A 21,429-nucleotide genomic window follows, 5' to 3' on the forward strand; every position below is an offset into this window, starting at 1 on the left:
ACTATCTGTGCTAGCCGTCCCTAATTTAGCAGTGTAAGACTAGAGGGAAGGCAGCTAGTCATCACCACCCACCGCCAATTCTTGGGCTACTCTTTTACCAACGAATGGTGGGATTGACCGTCACATTATACACCCCCACGGCTGAGAGGGCGAGCATATTTAGCGCGACGCGGGCGCGAACCCGCGACCCTCGGATTACGAGTCGCACGCCTTACGCGCTTGGCCATGCATTCAAGTAATATAGCGAAATAACGTACAGGTTACCATTACCAACGTTCTAGCTTAATAAGTGAATTCTTTGTTTTTGTTGGAGGAAGATGGGGGTGGGTAATGTGGGTGACCTGTTGTTGTGATTGTAGAAATGAGGGGAGGGGTTTTTGGTTTTTAATGTTCGTCGCTTATCCTTTCAATCGATTCAGAGGCGTGGAACCATTGACCGCTCATTCTCGACGCGTAGTAGATGAACCCTTTATTATCAGGACATCACAGAACCCCAAGGACTCCTTGTTAGGTTTGTTCGTTTCATTAGTTTCTTAATTAGAATACCATTCTTACAGTACACTCGTCCTGCGCGTGCAGCAAGTTCACCCGCGTTTATCCAAATTCATACTTTCAAGGGCATCTAGATATCAGAGACACAGCAGGCTTGGCATGCCACTCCCACAATTTTTAAACAAACAGAATAAGACGTACGTCCGCCAACATATCATCGTTCACTGACTTTAAAGTGGGAGGCAACATTCTCTAGTCGACAGTGGTTACTGCATAACTTGTACTGTGTACTAAAAGAAATCCTGCACTACTATCCCACCTTTTGCAACAAGGTGTATAAGTCGACATAACTCCTGTTCACCAAAGTATTACCTACTGAACTAGGATCAACGTTTTTAGTTTTCCGCTTTAAACGTGGCGATTTGTCAAGACTTAACTTGTCAAGTGCCAGCTAGGCTTGTATTTATAGCTTCAGTTTTGTTTTGTTTAACAGGATGTTGAATCAATGTCCACGGCTATGGCAGAAATATAACCCGGAGCCAGTCGTTCATAAACCGGATCTGACGTCATAATTACTCAATTTTTCTTTTCAAATTTTGCATTTCTTCCTCATGAAATAGTTACGTTTCGTATCACAAAAGAGACCGTTAAGCCAGACACAATATTATTTTGTATACTGATTCTCTTGTCCTTGTGAAGTGCATAATAAAGTTACGATTGGTTTTGCGACTTAACATTAATGTTTAATTGAAACTTTATATATCTTGGAATTAAACTTAATATTATTACAGAAACTGCGCTGTTATTGTCATCAGAAATTATTTCTTATTCCGGGTCCAGCTCGATTTGTTTTTTTTTATCTGTTGTAACTGGAAATTTGGATAAATTAAAAGAAAAAGGGATAAACAAACATGGGATTATGGATAAACTATCGTGATAATTAACCACAAGAATTTAATAAACTATTATTTATTTATTTTAAATAACGATCTATTTAAGTCGTCGTAGAATTACTGTTCATCACCCTCTGTTATCGGACCGTGTCCTTCTTTGATCAACTGATGTATTCGTACACCAAGAGGTTCCTCTAACTCGCACTGTTTTGTATATTCATGGAGATTAGGCTGCGATACAATGCTCTTATAATTGTTTCATTTCTTTGAACAAGAGTTTGACATTTTACAGGAAATTTATAACGTGTTAGCTTCTCATCCTTACAATCTCCTTTTTTTGATATTTTCCCAAGGTCGTGTTCACCCCTCTTCCCTCTCTTCCCTCTGAAAGTGAAACAATCAAGTCACGCCGAAAGTACGAACTATGATAAATTTTCTTTACGGTTCTGTCCCCCCTCTCTCTCACTCGACTCACAATATAAGTAGTTCAGTATCGAATCCACATCCTACTAAAGATGCTCCTTCGTAGGGGCGTTATAAAGTTACAGTCAATCCCACTATTCGTAAGTAAAAGAGTAGCCCAAGATTTGGCGATAGATGGTGATCACTAGCTGCCTTCTCACTGCTAAATTAGGGACCTAGTACAAATAGCGCTCGTGTAGCTTTGCGCAAAATTCAAACCAGAAAAGCAGCACATGACAGGTGTCTTAAAAACATCTCATTTAATATAAGTGTGTTTATTTTAAACGCATCTATAAAATAAATATGTGGGAAAGAAAACCTCTAAATAATTGGTAGAATTTGAAAACGAAATACAATTGTGAAATTGAGATTTTATTAATAGATAATAATAGTTATTAATAGATAATAATAGTTATTAATAGATAATAATAGTTATTAATAGATAATGTATCTGGTTTAGTTCTAAGTATGCCAGTAATGACTGGACACACAAATCTGTATGTATACTACAACTGTAATGAAAGATAAAACTGGCCACTCCCACTCACTGGTCTATATATTTTGCCGCCACTGAAATTATTTAATTTCTGAATTTTAAATACGTCCGGAATCATTCTTACTTAAATCAAACTTGACGGGTCCAAACGTGAAATCCTAGGAGAAGTTAGAGTACAAACACACAAACTTCTTTTGTATTACAGTAGGATTTCGATTTTCTTAATTTCAAATCAGGTCGTTTGATGCAAAAAGCATTACTATTAGGCCTTTTATATCTCGATAACTTGGACGCCAGAGGGTTGTAGGAATGTTCACATGGCGTAACGAGCCCTAACGACGTGTTGACATTCAATAATAATTTTTGAACATTTTACCGATGAAAGATTTGTTGTTTGTTTGGTAGTCAGACGGTCGTTATGTGTGCAACAGATCTTAACCATCGAATTTCCGTTCCCTACCGATAGAGGGCGATAAATTTTTCCTAATTTAATTCTTCCAGTTGTCTTTTCAATACCCCTAGCGGCTTAGCTGCAAGTCTGAGGATTTATAACAATTTTAAAAACCGGGTTTTGAAACCGTGGGCACATCATGGATAGCCCACGGTGAAGGTTTGTGCTTAACAACAAAAACAAACACGTTCTAGTTTTATAGAAGCATAATTTTATTAAATCTCAAACGAAAAATGCTATAGCTATTACGTAATTAGCGAAATTGGTTTGCGTATAATAACTTGGTCATTTTTTCGTCCATTCGGAGAGTCAGCGATAATTTTACATACATAGCGCTAAATTTCGCGGTTCAGTTCTCCGTGATGAACAGAGCACAGATACTTATTGTGTAGCTCTGCGGTAAAGAAAGCAGATGTCGTATTTTTTGCGAATCTCCCGTTCCCCGTTGGTACAGCGATAAGTCTACGGACTTACAACGCTAAAATTAGGGGTTCGATTCCCATCGGTGGACTCAACAGATAGCTTGATGTAGTTTTGCTATATGAAAACACGTACACATGCACACACACGAGCTCTCCCCCCAGTAGCACAGTTCTATGTCTGCGGACTTAAAACGCTCGAATCCGAGTTTCGATAACCATAGTTGGCAGATCACATATCGCCCATTGTGTTGATTTCTGATTGGTAACAAACAAACCTTTTTCTGATTAATCGGCGTTATTTGAACAATTTGCAAACTTTACGATATATTCTTGTGTGTTTGTTTAGTGAATTTCGCGTAAAGCTACTCGAGGAATATCTGCGCCAGCCGTCCCTAATTTAGCAGTGTAAGACTAGAGGGAAGGCAGCTAGTCATCACCACCCACCGACAACTATTGGGCTACTCTTTTACCAACGAATAGTAGGATTGACCGTCACATTATAACGCCCCCACGGCTGAAAGGGCGAGCATGTTTGGCGTGACGGGAATTCGAACAGCGATTTCGGATTACGAGTCGAGTGCCTTAACCACCTGGCCGCGCCGGGCCAGAGCCTTAAGAGTTGAAAGGTTTGTTGAATATATTAATGGTTACAAAATACGAAAATTTCGAGTTCGATACCAAACACAATTATTACTTTCAGCTATGGTTGCGTTATAAAAGTTACAGTAAATACCACTCTTCTATTTCTTCCACTAAGAGTATCCACTTCATGTGACGAGCGCTGCAGTCTGGTTACCTTTCATCTGGTGCAGAGTTTGAAACTAGGAATGGCCATGTCTGGGCAATGGGGTCTTCGACCGGACTGCTTTTTCCATTGTGTGCTTAAGGCGTCGCTTAGGTAAACAAATAGTTAGGCTTCGTTCATCTTCGCAATCGGGTGTGGGAATAAGCAAGTAACTGGAAAAAACAAATTGTTCACCTCTGAACTTTCTGTTGACCTATCTGTCTCTAAACTTTCTGCAAACATTGTCTGAAATTAGTTTTTATAATTGCTATCAGAAGTTTAAAAAATATATTTAAATTTTTTTTTAGAATTTGATTCAAATAATTATCCAGTAGAGGGCACTCAGTATGTGTCTTTGTTTTGAATTTCGCTCAAACCTACACGATGGCTATCTGCGCTAGCCCTCTCTATATTAGCAGTTTAAGACTAGAAAGATAACAGCTATTCATCACTACCTACCCCCAACACTTGGCTACTCTTTTATCAGCGAATACTGAGATTGACCATCACATTATAACGCCACTACGGCTAAAAGGGCTTGACTCGTAATTTGTGGATAACAGGTTCAAGTTCCCTTTGCACCAAACATCGTCGTCCATTTAGCCGTGGGGGCAATATAATGTGACGGTCAATCTCACTATTTGTGGGTAAAAGAGTTGGAAGTCGGTGATGATGACTAGCCAGCTGCCTTCCCTTTAGTCTTACACTGCTAAATTAGGGACTGGTAGTGCAGATAGCCCTCGTGTAGCTTTGCGCAAAATTTAAAAAAACAAACAACTATCTATGGCGTTCACGTTTTATTAACCACAAGAAAAAACAATCAAATATTTCATTTGGTGTAAGTTTAAAAGTTGCTGTTTCTATACTAAATGATCTGTTAAATTTGTTAAACAAACAGATGTGTGTGCGTTTTTTCATTACAAAGCCACATTAGACGATCTGCTTTGTGCACAGAGAGGAGTCGAATCCCTGATTTTAGCGCTGTAGCCCGAAGACTTTTACCGCTGTCCCAGCAGGAAACGTTGAATAACCGAATGCATCGTTCTTACAGTTGGCCAGGTGAGTTAAGGCGTTTGACTCGTAATCTGAGGCTCGCGGGTTCGAATCCCCGTCGAACCAAACATGCTCGCCCGTTCAATAGTGGGGGCGTTCTAATGTGACGGTCAATCCCACTATTCGTTGGTAAAAGAGTAGCCCAAGAGTTGGCGGTGGTTGGTGATGAGTAGCTGCCTTCCCTCTAGTTGTACACTGCTTAATTAGGGACGGCTAGCGAGGATAACCCTAGTGTAGCTTTGCGCGAAATTCAAAAAAAAAAAAAATTCGGGAAAAGTTGTTTTCCCTTACGCGTGATTTATTGGTTAAATTTATCAACAGAAAAAAAAAATCATATTATTTTTATAGGTGTACGCACTACAGCATAAAATCATGGTATCTTTAAGAATTTTCTTAAATTTTGTAATTAATTAGAAGCGTGACAGGAGGGGCAACATGAAATATTGGTGCTGATATATTTTCTGGAGATATGTTTGCATCAGAGCTGATGAAGTCTCTCAGTTAACAGTCAGTGACTTGTCTGTTTCAGCACACACCTGTACAATGGCCTCCCACCCCCATAGCGTCACAGAGAGATGTCGCTTTGTGCTTTATTACAAACATTTGCGCTCTATACGTTACAGGAAATCGAAACCTGGTTCGTGGCGTTGTAAGTCTGTAAACTTACTGTTAACCACTAGAGGACTTAAGGAAGCAGTGAAAAGCATTAGGTTTATGCAGTTATCGCAAATAAATGTGTTTTAATAATAATACTTGAATGTTATTTCTATATATGTTTGAAGGCTGAAATTTGTGCAGCGATTTGATGACGGGTAATAAAAACAAAAGACGCTTTACTCTAGAAAATAGAAGTTTTGAGTTTTCTGATGTTTCTGGAGAAGTTAGGGTAGCAAGTACAACAAACTTTGGAAAGAAGGTACATGGTAAAAGCGTGCAATCGTAACTTCTAAACATATGTTTGTTTGTTTGTTTTGAATTTAGCAGTGAAAGACTCGAGGGAAGGCAGCTAGTAATCACCATTCACCGCCAACTCTTGGACTACTCTTTTATCAATGAATAGCGGGATTGATCGTAATTTTATAACACCCCTACGGCTGAAAGGGCGAGCATGCATGGTGTGACGGGGATTCTTACCTGCGACCCTCAGATTACGAGTCGAACGCCTTATCGTACCTGGCCATGCTGGGCCTGGTAAAAATATACAACCGTAATTTTTGAGTAATGTCTCCCCCCCCCCCCATTCAGTGTCGCATTTTTTCCTTTGTTAATTTCATAGCGCCACCTAGAAACTGATAGCGTATAACTTAGCCACTTTTGTTGAGTATCTGAAAATATTAAATTGTAATGTGTACTTAGTAGTGATAAAATAAATTCTGTCGTATTTTATCTTCCTCTGTATAGCGAGTTTTTGAATTTATAAATATTATTTGCTGTATATTTGAACCGCATCACACTTTTAAGCGTTTTTTTAATTGCATAGATGGCGCTGGAGTATTTCATTCGAAAACGTGCACTTTCGCGCAGGCAAAAACAGTTTTTTGTTTGCCTACCATATTGCTCTGTTAATTTCGAAAACACAGCAATAACTCTGTTACACTTACCTTTTACTATAAAGAGCGTTAAAACTTGTACAACTGAGTGATCTATAGAAGGATATAATACTAACTGAAGACGTAATGTATTTTGTTATATTTTACACTCAATTATCTCAAGCTTTGTCGTCTTTGCTGGTATCTGATTGGGCGCCCATCGCTTCTGCTGGAAGGTGATTGGCCGTATCTCATATTTTCTCGTACCTGATTAGTCACAATTTGTCTTTGCTGGTATCTGATTGGTCGTATTTCATCTTTGCTGTTATCTAACTGGGGAGCCCGTCGCTTCTACTGAAATGTGATTGGAAGCAAATCGTCTTTCCTGCTATCTGATTGGCAACATCTCGCAGTGCACGCGTTGTAAATGATTTTCTTAGGTATCAAAAAACTTACCCAAGAGCATAAGAATTGGTATCGTTCTTGGTGAACACGTCACTTTTATATACAAATGGTGACCCTTTGCAACCATCAAACAATTATCCCAATGCTGACAAATAGCGTTAAATTCCAAAAGGCATGAATCCCGCCTCAAGACCACGTTCTTTATAATGTCATTTTGTGTATAATTTTGACAACTGAATGACCCGAGGCTAGTAGGCTAGCTCATCAATCTCAAGGTGACCTTTACCTGGCCAGTTTACAATTATCTTCTTTTTTTTTTTAACAAGACGCACATGTTTTCTAGTTCGGTTATTTGGACACCAGAGGGACGTGAATCAGTTCAAGCACTAGCTTCTTCTAGGAACATCGAACATAATACACCATTGTATTCGTTTAGATATTTGAGAATAATTAAACCTCGTGCTTTTACGTATATAAACTCATAAACAACGTTTTTGTTTGTTTGTTTTTCTGTTTTAGCCAGATGTGCATTCTTTTGGGTTTGTAGTTTTCGAGAGCATTAGGTAGGCTAACTGGCCCTGAACTATACGATTTAGATGGAACAAGATTATTACCAGACGGCGCTGCAGGGTATACTTGGTCACGTGACTTCGGGTTCATATCTTATTCGGCCGTGAACCTTTTGCAACGGTCGGTTGCCTAGTCTCTTCTTTTATTTATTTATTTATTTTTTTACAAACGTTTTTGCCATAAGACGCCTGAGTTTGTATTTTAATTATCAGGATTAGATAACATTCATGCTTGTTGCGCCTCGACCGCTGTATGCCTGGTCATTTCACGCTCGAAGGCACTTTCCCTATTCACGTGCAGAAAGAAAGGATAAACGAAAGTTCGGTTTCGTTCATGTAAGATAATTTTTTGAGTGTAAATCAGCCTCATGGCCTGATTAGCTGTGTTATCAGAAAACTCAAACGTTGTATCTATCTCCGTTTGCGTGTCTCTGAATTGCCGCGTGGGCTCAAACTCCGAATCGGGAGCTTCCTCAAAAGTTGCGCATCCTTTCTGATTATGTAAATATCGTCATCTTGTGAACTTTAACCCTTCAAAAGTATTTAGCTTTCATAGATTTCTTATTCATGCTCAAAAATTAGAAGATTCCAGCCACGAAGGTAACCACACACACACACAAATCTACATGTCTTTCTTAATGTCGCATTCTTATTACTAGCTACGTCTCTCCCTCTTAAAATATTTGTGAGATTGATATAATAACCGTTTATTATTCATCTGAGTTTCGCTAATAAAATTGTTTTAAAATTTCGTGCAACAAGACAGTTTGTAGTCAAGTCAGGGGCGTAGATCCTGGGGGAGTTGGAGGATATACATCCCCCCTTCATTTTAGGTGGGGGGTATGGTGCATACAATCATCCCCCCTACAGTTTGGTCTGTTGAATTGTTTTATTGCATCACAGGCCTACAAATTTTGCGTTTGTTCTTGTGATTCTCGTGTTCTTACCAATCGAATTACATAATTAGGCCTAGATGTAGGCTTTTTCAGTAGCCGAAATGTACATCTTTAATATAGGCGTGCTTCTAAGCTTTTCGATCTAAGCGATAGATCGTATCAGTCAGTAGGCCTAAGTATACATGCAAGTATTGTGGTAACAAGATTACTCTGTGACTGCATGTTAACAGCTTTCAGGTTCACGTAATCAGAGATTACCAATTTGCAAATTGAACAGTCAACATAAGTGGTTGTAAAAATCATTCCCCCCATCGGGTGTAAAAAATCTACGCCCCTGAGTCAAATACAAAACTACACAATGCACTATCCGCGCTCTGATTACCACGGATATCGAAACCGGCTTTTTGGCGTTGTAAGTCTCCAGGCACGCCGCTGGACCACTTTAGGAACGGCAGAAAGACAGAAATCTAAAGTGGCTGATATCAGTATGTCTTGTTTGTTCCATGAATTTCTTGAAAACAGATACCAGAGCTATGTTCACGCTGAACATCCGTAATGCCCCCAGTGGCACAATGGTATGTCTGCGGACATATTCTACTAAAAATCGAGTTTCGATACCCGTAGAGGACAGAGCACAGATAGCCCTTTATTGAGCTTTGTGCATAACAGAAAACAAACAAACAAACTGCATTTTTAAACTGATAGACAGGAGCACATCCAGACAAGTGTTGAGGTAATTTATAAAGTCTGAGCGACATTTTTGTGACAATATAGCCACGGATCAAACTTCTCTATGCTGATTGATAACTAAACCAAGTGCGATGTGATACTGTGTAATGGATTTGGTACAGCTTATACGACTTAGAAAAACAAGAAAAACGAAACAAGTTTAACATCGTATCAGTTTCCTGGTGTGTGTTAAATAAAAGTGAAAGAGAAACTGGAAATTTATTTCATTCCGTCTCAAAGTGACATTCCCATAAGTGTCATCTGAAGTATTGAAAGAGGACTACTGTGTCGGTGTTAGTTACTACTATCGAAATGTGAAGTCGTGATCCACATTTGGGAAGCACGTGCGTTTTGTTGCATGTACATCTTCAAAAATAACGTTCACGTGCTTGTAACTGAATTCTGTATGCACAGCGGAGCTACTGAGGTTACCTACCGCCGTCTCTAATGTTTACCTACTAACTATAGAGTAAGCATTATATCACTCTTCATAAGGGCTAAGGGATTGACTGTTACTCTTATAACATATCAACAATTTATAGCCACGAATAAAATTATTTGTGGTTTTGTTTGTTTTTGAATTTCGCGCAAAGCTACACGAGGATTATCTGTGCTAGCCGTCCCTAATTTAGCAGTGTAAGACTAGAGGGAAGAAAACAAGTAATTGCTATCCACCATCAACTCTTGGGCTACTTTTCTACCAACTAATAGTTGGATTGATCGTTATATTATAACGTCCTAACGGCTGGAAGGGCGAGCATGTTCGGTATGACAGGGATTCTAATCCTCGACCCTCAGGTTGCGAGTCGAGCGCCTCAAAACCACTTGGCCATGCCGGTCCATGGGTTGTGGTATCTCACACATTTGAAACCAGGTCGCCAGTTTCGACATACGATAAATACGCAAATAAAAATCAGCAAAACTTTATCAGTAATAATGTGCTTAGTGCAAGATGGCATGAGTATTGTGTGGTGCGAAGTTTTACAATCCTGTCTGTTATTATTCTGTTAAACCGTAATATCACAAACAAAAATAACAGCAAAATATTTTTAGTTTAGTTTGCTAATATCTTACATATAAAAGAGACACCTTGTGTCGGTCGATTTCACAGCGGTTTATTTGCGGACTTATAACGCTAGAATCTGGATTTCGATACATTAAGTAGCTTTGTCCTTAACTTAAACAAATAAACAAACAAATATACCGGATATACATTTTAATCATCATTATAGTTTCAACAGTTGGCGAACATCTTACGTAGACTAGTCACTTAGTCACCCAACATGACGTATGGTTTCAACAGTTGGTGAACATCTTTCGTAGACTAGTCACATAGTCACCCAACATGACGTATGGTTTCAACAGTTGGTGAACATCTTTCGTAGACTAGTCACATAGTCACCCAACATGACGTATGGTTTCAACAGTTGGTGAACATCTTTCGTAGACTAGTCACTTAGTCACCCAACATGACGTATGGTTTCAACAGTTGGTGAACATCTTTCGTAGACTAGTCACTTAGTCACCCAATATGACGTATGGTTTCAACAGTTGGTGAACATCTTACGTAGACTAGTCACTTAGTCACCCAACATGACGTATTGTTTCAACAGTTGGTGAACATCTCACGTAGACTAGTCACTTAGTCACCCAACATGACGTATGGTTTCAACAGTTGGTGAACATCTTTCGTAGACTAGTCACTTAGTCACCCAATATGACGTATGGTTTCAACAGTTGGTGAACATCTTACGTAGACTAGTCACTTAGTCACCCAACATGACGTATTGTTTCAACAGTTGGTGAACATCTCACGTAGACTAGTCACTTAGTCACCCAACATGACGTATGGTTTCAACAGTTGGTGAACATCTTTCGTAGACTAGTCACATAGTCACCCAACATGACGTATGGTTTCAACAGTTGGTGAACATCTTTCGTAGACTAGTCACTTAGTCACCCAACATGACGTATGGTTTCAACAGTTGGTGAACATCTTTCGTAGACTAGTCACTTAGTCACCCAATATGACGTATGGTTTCAACAGTTGGTGAACATCTTACGTAGACTAGTCACTTAGTCACCCAACATGACGTATTGTTTCAACAGTTGGTGAACATCTCACGTAGACTAGTCACTTAGTCACCCAACATGACGTATGGTTTCAACAGTTGGTGAACATCTTTCGTAGACTAGTCACTTAGTCACCCAATATGACGTATGGTTTCAACAGTTGGTGAACATCTTACGTAGACTAGTCACTTAGTCACCCAACATGACGTATTGTTTCAACAGTTGGTGAACATCTCACGTAGACTAGTCACTTAGTCACCCAACATGACGTATGGTTTCAACAGTTGGTGAACGTCTTACGTAAACTAGTCACTTAGTCACCCAACATTATTTTTAAGGGGGGTGTCGTGCATGGATGACTAAGTATTTATATTCGCTGTATTACCTCATATCTCCTTACTCTCGACTTTCGGTTGCTGGAGAGAGAGATCAGTGGCTGCTTTGTTACGTAGAGGTAGAACCAGCGAGTTTTACTTTTTGTTTCTGTTTCTCTCTATCTCCTAACTGCGTGACCTCTTAAAAGACCCGATGCATTGTTGCCTAGTGGAATAGACCTACATTACATTTTTGGCCAACTGAAAGCGACCTTGCCTACGGTCACGTATTAAAGTGTAAAATAGTCTTATTTCTCTATTGGTCATCACGACGCGACGTTTACAACAAAGTTTCCAAGCCCGCAGCGTGGGGATTCTTTTTGTTTAGGCTTGTTTTATAACGTTTTCAGGACTTCTATAAACATTTCCTCATCTTTTAGTGCGTGGTGTTTAGGCCTTTTCTTTCTAATTTTTCCGTTCATAGTTATTTTGTTTCTGTCCACAAAAACTTGTCAAGGTTCATGTGTTAGGCCGGTTGTTTTCACAGTGATTATACCTTTCGTTGTTGTTTGTTTGTTTTGAAGTTCAGACGGACCTACATGAAGGCTCTCTGCTCTAAGTTGGCAGTGAAAGATTAGGGGGAAGGCAGGTAGTCATTTCCAATCACCATCATTTCTTCGGTTTCTCTTTGTCAACGAATAGTGGGATTGACCATCACATTATAACTCCCCCACCTCTGAAAGGACAAACGTGTTTATTGTAACGTGGACATTTTTGAAAAGACGGACATAAATTAGAAAAGTCGTGCTTCTGACATTAAAGTAGAACTAGGCGTGCCTGACAGGTCAGCGTGCCCTGACTGTGCATACAAAGGCTCGAGATACTAGTTCAGTTGCTGCAAAAAATGTGCACTCGTTTGAGGTCATGGGTGAATTATCATAGGGATGACCAAAACCAATTCCCACAGTTGGGTCAGGTACGAGTGGCCCAAGATTTATCAATAAGTGCTGTGCTTCAACTCAATTTTGTTTGGTTTATATACACACAAGTAGCGACTAAATCTAAAGTACGGGTGGTACTTGTTCAAATCTAAAGTACGGGTAGTACTTGTTCAAATCAAAAGTACGGGTAGTACTTGTTCAAATCTAAAGTACGGGTAGTACTTGTTCAAATCTAAAGTACGGGTGGTACTTGTTCAAATCAAAAGTACGGGTGGTACTTGTTCAAATCTAAAGTACGGGTAGTACTTGTTCAAATCTAAAGTACGGGTGGTACTTGTTCAAATCTAAAGTACGGGTAGTACTTGTTCAAATCTAAAGTACGGGTAGTACTTGTTCAAATCTAAAGTACGGGTGGTACTTGTTCAAATCTAAAGTACGGGTAGTACTTGTTCAAATCTAAAGTACGGGTGGTACTTGTTCAAATCTAAAGTACGGGTGGTACTTGTTCAAATCTAAAGTACGGGTGGTACTTGTTCAAATCTAAAGTACGGGTAGTACTTGTTCAAATCTAAAGTACGGGTGGTACTTGTTCAAATCTAAAGTACGGGTGGTACTTGTTCAAATCTAAAGTACGGGTAGTACTTGTTCAAATCTAAAGTACGGGTAGTACTTGTTCAAATCTAAAGTACGGGTAGTACTTGTTCAAATCTAAAGTACGGGTGGTACTTGTTCAAATCTAAAGTACGGGTGGTACTTGTTCAAATCTAAAGTACGGGTAGTACTTGTTCAAATCTAAAGTACGGGTGGTACTTGTTCAAATCTAAAGTACGGGTGGTACTTGTTCAAATCTAAAGTACGGGTAGTACTTGTTCAAATCTAAAGTACGGGTAGTACTTGTTCAAATCTAAAGTACGGGTAGTACTTGTTCAAATCTAAAGTACGGGTAGTACTTGTTCAAATCTAAAGTACGGGTAGTACTTGTTCAAATCTAAAGTACGGGTAGTACTTGTTCAAATCAGAAGTACGGGTAGTACTTGTTCAAATCTAAAGTACGGGTAGTACTTGTTCAAATCTAAAGTACGGGTAGTACTTGTTCAAATCTAAAGTACGGGTGGTACTTGTTCAAATCTAAAGTACGGGTAGTACTTGTTCAAATCTAAAGTACGGGTAGTACTTATTCAAATCTAAAGTACGGGTAGTACTTGTTCAAATCTAAAGTACGGGTAGTACTTGTTCAAATCTAAAGTACGGGTAGTACTTTTTCAAATCTAAAGTACGGGTCGTACTTGTTCAAATCAGAAGTACGGGTAGTACTTGTTCAAATCTAAAGTACGGGTAGTACTTGTTCAAATCTAAAGTACGGGTGGTACTTGTTCAAATCTAAAGTACGGGTAGTACTTGTTCAAATCTAAAGTACGGGTAGTACTTGTTCAAATCTAAAGTACGGGTAGTACTTGTTCAAATCTAAAGTACGGGTAGTACTTGTTCAAATCAGAAGTACGGGTAGTACTTGTTCAAATCTAAAGTACGGGTAGTACTTGTTCAAATCTAAAGTACGGGTAGTACTTGTTCAAATCAGAAGTACGGGTAGTACTTGTTCAAATCAAAAGTACGGGTAGTACTTGTTCAAATCAAAAGTACGGGTAGTACTTGTTCAAATCTAAAGTACGGGTGGTACTTGTTCAACTGTACCCGAAATTTTAAAATAAAATTAAAATACTGTTAAAATAAAAGAGACCTAGGTGTACGTCAATCGGTTCCTCAGTTTTGCTTTAAATCTCATCCAATGGTAAATAACTAGTATCTGATTTCACTGTTTATATTAAAATGTGTCAAACACACAGTCCTAGTAAGATAAGTGAAGACAATAGTGCATTTAAGGCAAAACATCATTGTTTTGTTACATTGTTTTTCTCAAATGAGCAACACTTCCCATAAATTATTTGTTTGATTGAATTTCGCGCAAAGCTACCCAAGGGCTATCTGCGCTAGACGTTCCTAGTTCAGCAGTGTAAGACTAGAGGGAAGGCAGCTAGTCATCACCACACACCGCCAACTCTTTTGCTACTCTTTTACCCACGAATAGTGGAACTGACCGTCACATTATAACGCCCACACGGCTGAAAGGGCGAGCATGTTTGGTGCGACCGGGATTCGAACCCGCGACCCTCAGATTACGAATCAATCGCCCTAACCACGTGGCCAAACTCGGTCAGTTTGTTTTGTAATTTCTGACCTAGAGGATGACACACAGTGAATTCAAAACTGTATCAAATAATCACTGTTACATGAGACTAGCTGGAATATCTGTATCCTGAGCGGAAGTTATGTAAATTTATGATTAATGAAAGGTTATCTTAGAACATGAAAAGTTGTTTCCTTTATGTATAATTTAAAAAAACCCATAAAAACAGCAAAACACAAATGTGGAACCGCAAACTTGTGTGTTTTTCCCCATGAAGCTAATGAACCTCCACACCAATGTTGGTGAAGACCCATCCACTCCCTGTGTAATATTTACATGGATATTCAACGACAGTACTATTATTTTTACATAGATGGCGCGAGTGCATTAAATCTGCGTGTGATGTATTCATGACGTCATATTTGCACAATGAGAATTCAGAAAAATAATGTTTTCCGTGACAGAAAACGGAGACGAAACGGTAAAATCGTGACCCCTATTGCAACTCTGCATGCATATAGAATATAACTTTCGTGAAGTTGGGGGTTTCACATCACGTAGTAAAAATTGTTTTCCAGTATCATTCAAGCAAGAGTTCCTTTGCAGTGTGATGAGGGTGGATCCTATAAAGGCGTCTCTTTATGTCTGGGTGAAACAAGTCCGCTTGTCTTCTGTTTGAGAAAATGAGAAAATTAATTTTTCGAATTTATTTATGAATTTTATTTCATTAATCTGATACTAAACTTTTTTTCATTAGGCACAACGTTAAAAAATAAGGAAAGAATTTCATCTCTGTTTCACATAACAACTCCTTACGGGTTTGTTTTATTATAAAGTTGAACATTTATCATATTATATTATAAGTTAGATATTCCGTTGTACTTACAAAAATGGGTGCAGATGACATATCTGGTACAGAAACATTGTCATTAATATACTTCAGATGACATATCTGGTATAGAAACAATGCCATTTATATTCTTCAGATGACATATCTGGTACAGAAACAATGCCATTAATATTCTTCAATGTCATTAATATTCTTCAGATGACATATATGGTACAGAAACATTGTCATTAATATTCTTCAGATGACATATCTGGTACAGAAACATTGTCATTAATGTTCTTCAGATGACATATCTGGTACAGAAACATTGTCATTTATATTCTTCAGATGACATATCTGGTACAGAAACATTGTCATTAATGTTCTTCAGATGACATATCTGGTACAGAAACATTGTCATTTATATTCTTCAGATGACATATCTGGTACAGAAACATTGTCATTAATGTTCTTCGATTTGATAAGAAATATCTTTTGGTTTTAAGCAGAGCTGGTCGTGGCCTAAATTATTTCACCTGACTGTAAATCCATGGTTCGCATTACCAGATGGTTAAGGCGCTCGACTCGTAATCTTAGGGTCGCAGGTTCGAATCCCCGTCGCACCAAACATGCTCGCCCTTTCAGCCGTGGTGGTGTTATAATGTTACGGTGAATCCCACTATTCGTTGTTAAGAGAGTAGCTCAAGAGTTGGCGGTGGGTCGTGATAACCAGCTGCCTTCCCTCTAGTCTTACACTGCAAATTAGGGACAACTAACGCAGATAGCCCTCGAGTAGCTTTGCGAGAAATTATAAAACAACCAAACGTCTGAAGGTATATATAACGCTAAAACTGGGCTTCGATAACTGTGCAGGGCACAGCACAGACAGTCCATTGTGTAACTGTGTGCTTACTAAAAACAAACAAACAATCAAAAAATGTAATATTTTATGATGGTCCGCGACGTAAATCAATAAGAAGAAAAGTAGAATGTGTGAATATTAGTAACAATGCGATTTGGAGTCAGAATGATGGGGGTAAATTTATATGGATTCCCATGGGCTGCTAAGGCCTTGGAAGCTCTTGAATTTTTTGAAAGCGAAATTGCAGGAGTGTATGGAGTAACATTGGATTTTACTGTAATTGTTACACTACACACAGTAAAAGCGTAAAACTTGTAAATGTCCCCACCCCACACAGACATATATACACAATATGATTTATTGTAGTGCATCTCGGTTTTAAAGAAAAAAATAGTATAATAAAAATTAAAGGTTTTACCACACCAAGAGAAACTGTAACGAAAAAAACCACACTGTAAACATGGAAAAAAAATTGTTAAGAGACCTGTAACCAGAGTCTGTAAATAGTTAGTTTACATTCATGTAAACCTCGAGCTGTCGTTGATTCGTCGTCCTTACACCGAAAGCTGCTATGTACATTCAAATGATACTTGGGCTAGGACTATTTCTGTCCATTTTGTTTTCCTAGGTTACCGTGTGCGTTCTTTGGTACTTTACTCATGTGGCCGGCTTGAAACGTTATGTATGTATTTATACGTACGAACACGTACACGTAGCTGCTGGATACATAAATATATATATATATATATATATATATGCAAAACGTGTATATGTACGCAACGTCTGTTTCATATCATTGTTAATAACACCTGTATGCCGTTTTCCGTCGACTTTATTTTATTGTCCAATCGGAGCCCATCAAGTTCATCGGCGCCTCAACTGATGGACTGTGTTGGAGTATGGTAGAATCTCGTTTTAATGAGCTTGTTTTAAAGTAAACGAAACAAATATTTATGTTGTCACTTTGGTACCGTCGTCCGTGTCGCCGGAAATATCCGTAGTTATGAATACAATAAGTCGACGTGAACACTTTGTTCTCTGCATCTGACCGTATGTTAATCAGACAGTTGCGACGCGTACAGCGCTCCGCGGTGCTTACGTAGAACGAGCTCGCAATCGTGAAACAAGCGGTGCACGCCACCTGTAGTTCGTGACAGTTTCCTAAAACCAGTCAGGCGTTTAAAGCAACCAATGAGGGGTCTCGTGAATTATTCTGGACGGGTTGGTTAAGGAGTTGAAGGTTGGGAATAAGTTCGTTTAGAACCGTGGAGAAACCAGAACCGAGACAATTGCCTACAGACATTGGTTATGATAGGTAACTTCCGTGGAAGTGGACCCGTCACATTCAGCGCTCAGGAATGCCTGGTGTTTACCTGTTAGTCCCATGTCAAGTTCAGTCGTTGGGAATGGACCTCGGGCTACTACCCGTTCCCGGGGCCCCATCTACCAGTTCATCCGGCCCCGCAGAAGTCTCAGGGAAGAACTCCTCACACAAAAACGGTATGTGTTTCTGTATTGGTGTTTTACTGTCAGTTTTTGCTATGACTACTTTAACTAAGTAAAAGTCTTGTTCAGAGCAAACGCATACCATAACGAAACAATTACAAGCGACCTTAAAACATTAAAAAATAATAATAATTTGAAAATTGTAGTTCTCTTGAACGACGTTTATTAATGGGTGCCCGATTCTAACTGTTTTGTTTCCTATACAACTATAGTACACTTAACACTCCTACGAAAAGTGGGGCCTAATAGGCCCCAGAGCAACTTGAAAGGTTATTAATATTAGGCTAATAATTTTGTATTTAAATGAAATTGCCATTTAAATCCATTAATGAATGGATTAACGAGATTCCCACTGTCCCTATCTACTATCTAGCGAAACCACAGCCAGGGAACTGGCTTAGAGAAATCAGGACTAGAAACGTCTTTTCGTAGGAGTGTTAATGTACTTATAACGTTCGGGTCGTTCAAGATTTCTCTACCGACAAAAGTTAATGAAGAAACAGAATCACCTATGGATTGAAAGCTTTGAAATGGTTCTCTGTTCACGTGCTTGAACAATGTCTCTTGTGTTAAAATGCCGTATTATGGTTGCTATGTCAACAGTAGTGTAACCCCGATCTCTTCGAGAAGGGCACTTACCCAAGCGAGTAGAATTATTTTGTGTACTTGTCTCGCAACCAATACTTCATCCAGTCATTAAACGTACAGTTCAAATTACGTTACTTTAATCAACGTTCAGTTTTAGAATAATCTGCCTACGCTTATGGTTTTGGTGTAGAAGTGAAATATTTATACCGGGTCACCAACTAAATCCTAATATATCCCTGAATCACACGTGCACATGTACGCTGCATCTCACACTTTAGGCCCGGTATGGCTAGGTGGTTAGGGACGCTTGACTCTGAGGGTCGCAAGTTCGATCTATCAAACGTGCTCGCCATTTCAGCTATGGAGGCGTTACAATGTTACGATTAATTCCTATTTTCGTTGGTAAATGAGTAGCCCAAAAGTGATTGACAACAAAGACTCGTTTTGTATTTATGTGATCGTTTGAAGTTAAGCGTAAAGCTACACAATGGACTATCTGCGCTCAACCCACCACGCGTATCGAAATCTGCTTTACAGCGTTGTAATTCCGCAGACATACCGCTATGATAATGTTGGGCTTATGTGCTTTGTAAGTAATTAAACTGTTCTTTATATTCCGCAGACATACCGCTATGATAATGTTGGGCTTATGTGCTTTGTAAGTAAGTAAATTGTTCTTTATATTCCGCAGACATACCGCTATGATAATGTTGGGCTTATGTGCTTTGTAAGTAATTAAACTGTTCTTTATATTCCGCAGACATACCGCTATGACAATGTTGGGCTTATGTGCTTTGTAAGTAATTAAACTGTTCTTTATATTCCGCAGACATACCGCTATGACAATGTTGGGTTTATGTGCTTTGTAAGTAATTAAACTGTTCTTTATACAGTTTTGTTAATGTTACTAAATATAATTTATAAAACCCCTTATTTTCAATATTATTATTATCTTAATATTACCAAATTTTACACTTATTAGTTTGAGACTGTGTTGGATCTCTGAAAGCGTGTGACTGAAAGCAGAGAACAATATGTAATAATATTTTATTGTTGGTTTATGGACTTATAACTAGTCTAAATATTCTAAGCTGGCCTTGCCTCGTGACATATCAGTGGGTTTCGGGCTGAAAGAGGCCCGGCATGGCCAAGCGTGTTAAGGTGTGCGACTCGTAATCTGAGGGTCGCGGGTTCGCATCCCGGTCGCGCCAAACATGCTCGCTCTTTCAGCCGTGGGGGCGTTATAATGTGACGGTCAATCCCATTATTCGTTGGTAAAAGAGTAGCCCAAGAGTTTGCGGTGGGTGGTGATGACTAGCTGCCTTCCCTCTAGTCTTACACTGCTAAATTAGGGACGGCTAGCACAGATAGCCCTCGAGTAGCTTTGTGCGAAATTCCAAAACCAACAAATAATCGGACTGAAAGTACTTCACCACGAAATCGAAGTTTTCCAATAATTTTATATTCTAGTTTTCTAATGTGTTGATTATTCGGCACAATTTACTTATAGTCAGTTTGTAATAAATAATTGGATTCATAGGTTTATACACTACTTTTATATTTGATCTGCATGTGAGAGGGCCTGTATATAGTATTAGTTATCCATATAGAGGGCCTGTATATAGTAATAGTTATCCATATAGGACCTGTAAATAGTATTATTTATTCACGCAGAGGACCTGTATTTAGTGTTATTTATTCACGCAGAGGACCTGTAAATAGTATTATTTATTCACGCAGAGGACCTGTAAATAGTATTATTTATTCACGCAGAGGACCTGTATTTAGTATTATTTATTCACGCAGAGGACCTGTAAATAGTATTATTTATTCACGCAGAGGACCTGTATTTAGTATTATTTATTCACGCAGAGGACCTGTAAATAGTATTATTTATTCACGCAGAGGACCTGTATTTAGTATTATTTATTCACGCAGAGGACCTGTATTTAGTATTATTTATTCACGCAGAGGACCTGTAAATAGTATTATTTATTCACGCAGAGGACCTGTAAATAGTATTATTTATTCACGCAGAGGACCTGTATTTAGTATTATTTATTCACGCAGAGGACCTGTAAATAGTATTATTTATTCACGCAGAGGACCTGTATTTAGTATTATTTATTCACGCAGAGGACCTGTAAATAGTGTTATTTATTCACGCAGAGGACCTGTATTTAGTGTTATTTATTCACGCAGAGGACCTGTATTTAGTGTTATTTATTCACGCAGAGGACCTGTATTTAGTGTTATTTATTCACGCAGAGGACCTGTATTTAGTATTATTTATTCACGCAGAGGACCTGTAAAAAGTATTATTTATTCACGCAGAGGACCTGTATTTAGTATTATTTATTCACGCAGAGGACCTGTAAATAGTATTATTTATTCACGCAGAGGACCTGTATTTAGTATTATTTATTCACGCAGAGGACCTGTATTTAGTATTATTTATTCACGCAGAGGACCTGTAAATAGTATTATTTATTCACGCATAGGACCTGTATTTAGTATTATTTATTCACGCAGAGGACCTGTAAATAGTATTATTTATTCACGCAGAGGACCTGTAAATAGTATTATTTATTCACGCAGAGGACCTGTAAATAGTATTATTTATTCACGCAGAGGACCTGTATTTAGTATTATTTATTCACGCAGAGGACCTGTAAATAGTATTATTTATTCACGCAGAGGACCTGTAAATAGTATTATTTATTCACGCAGAGGACCTGTAAATAGTATTATTTATTCACGCAGAGGACCTGTATTTAGTATTATTTATTCACGCAGAGGACCTGTAAATAGCTTTCTTTTAACACAATACTTTACACATATTTTGTCTTACTGAAAAATGAAAAGAAAACTTTGTTGTTATTTTTTTTATTTAAAATACGTCAAGCAGAAGAAAGGTTCCGAACTAACAAGTGCGATGGAAAACTTGAAC

The 21,429-nt window shown here is 38.6% G+C and overlaps 1 protein-coding gene across 2 annotated transcripts in view; it reads left to right on the forward strand.

The window, feature by feature from the left end:
* Window positions 1-21,429, forward strand: part of LOC143228781 (uncharacterized) — a 234,203-nt gene that overhangs the window by 20,255 nt on the left and 192,519 nt on the right. The window contains exon 1 of one of the 2 annotated variants that reach the window (XM_076460134.1): window positions 17,423-17,885. The exons of the other annotated variant lie outside the window; for it this stretch is intronic. Within the exon in view, the coding sequence (XP_076316249.1) occupies window positions 17,770-17,885 (116 nt within the window). The 5' untranslated portion in view covers window positions 17,423-17,769. Of the gene's footprint in view, window positions 1-17,422; window positions 17,886-21,429 lie in introns of those variants that run through there. 2 annotated transcript variants of the gene reach the window in all.

The sequence above is a fragment of the Tachypleus tridentatus genome, chromosome 10 (assembly GCF_004210375.1).
Source record: "Tachypleus tridentatus isolate NWPU-2018 chromosome 10, ASM421037v1, whole genome shotgun sequence".
In the NCBI taxonomy this organism is placed as follows: Eukaryota; Metazoa; Arthropoda; class Merostomata; order Xiphosura; family Limulidae; genus Tachypleus; species Tachypleus tridentatus.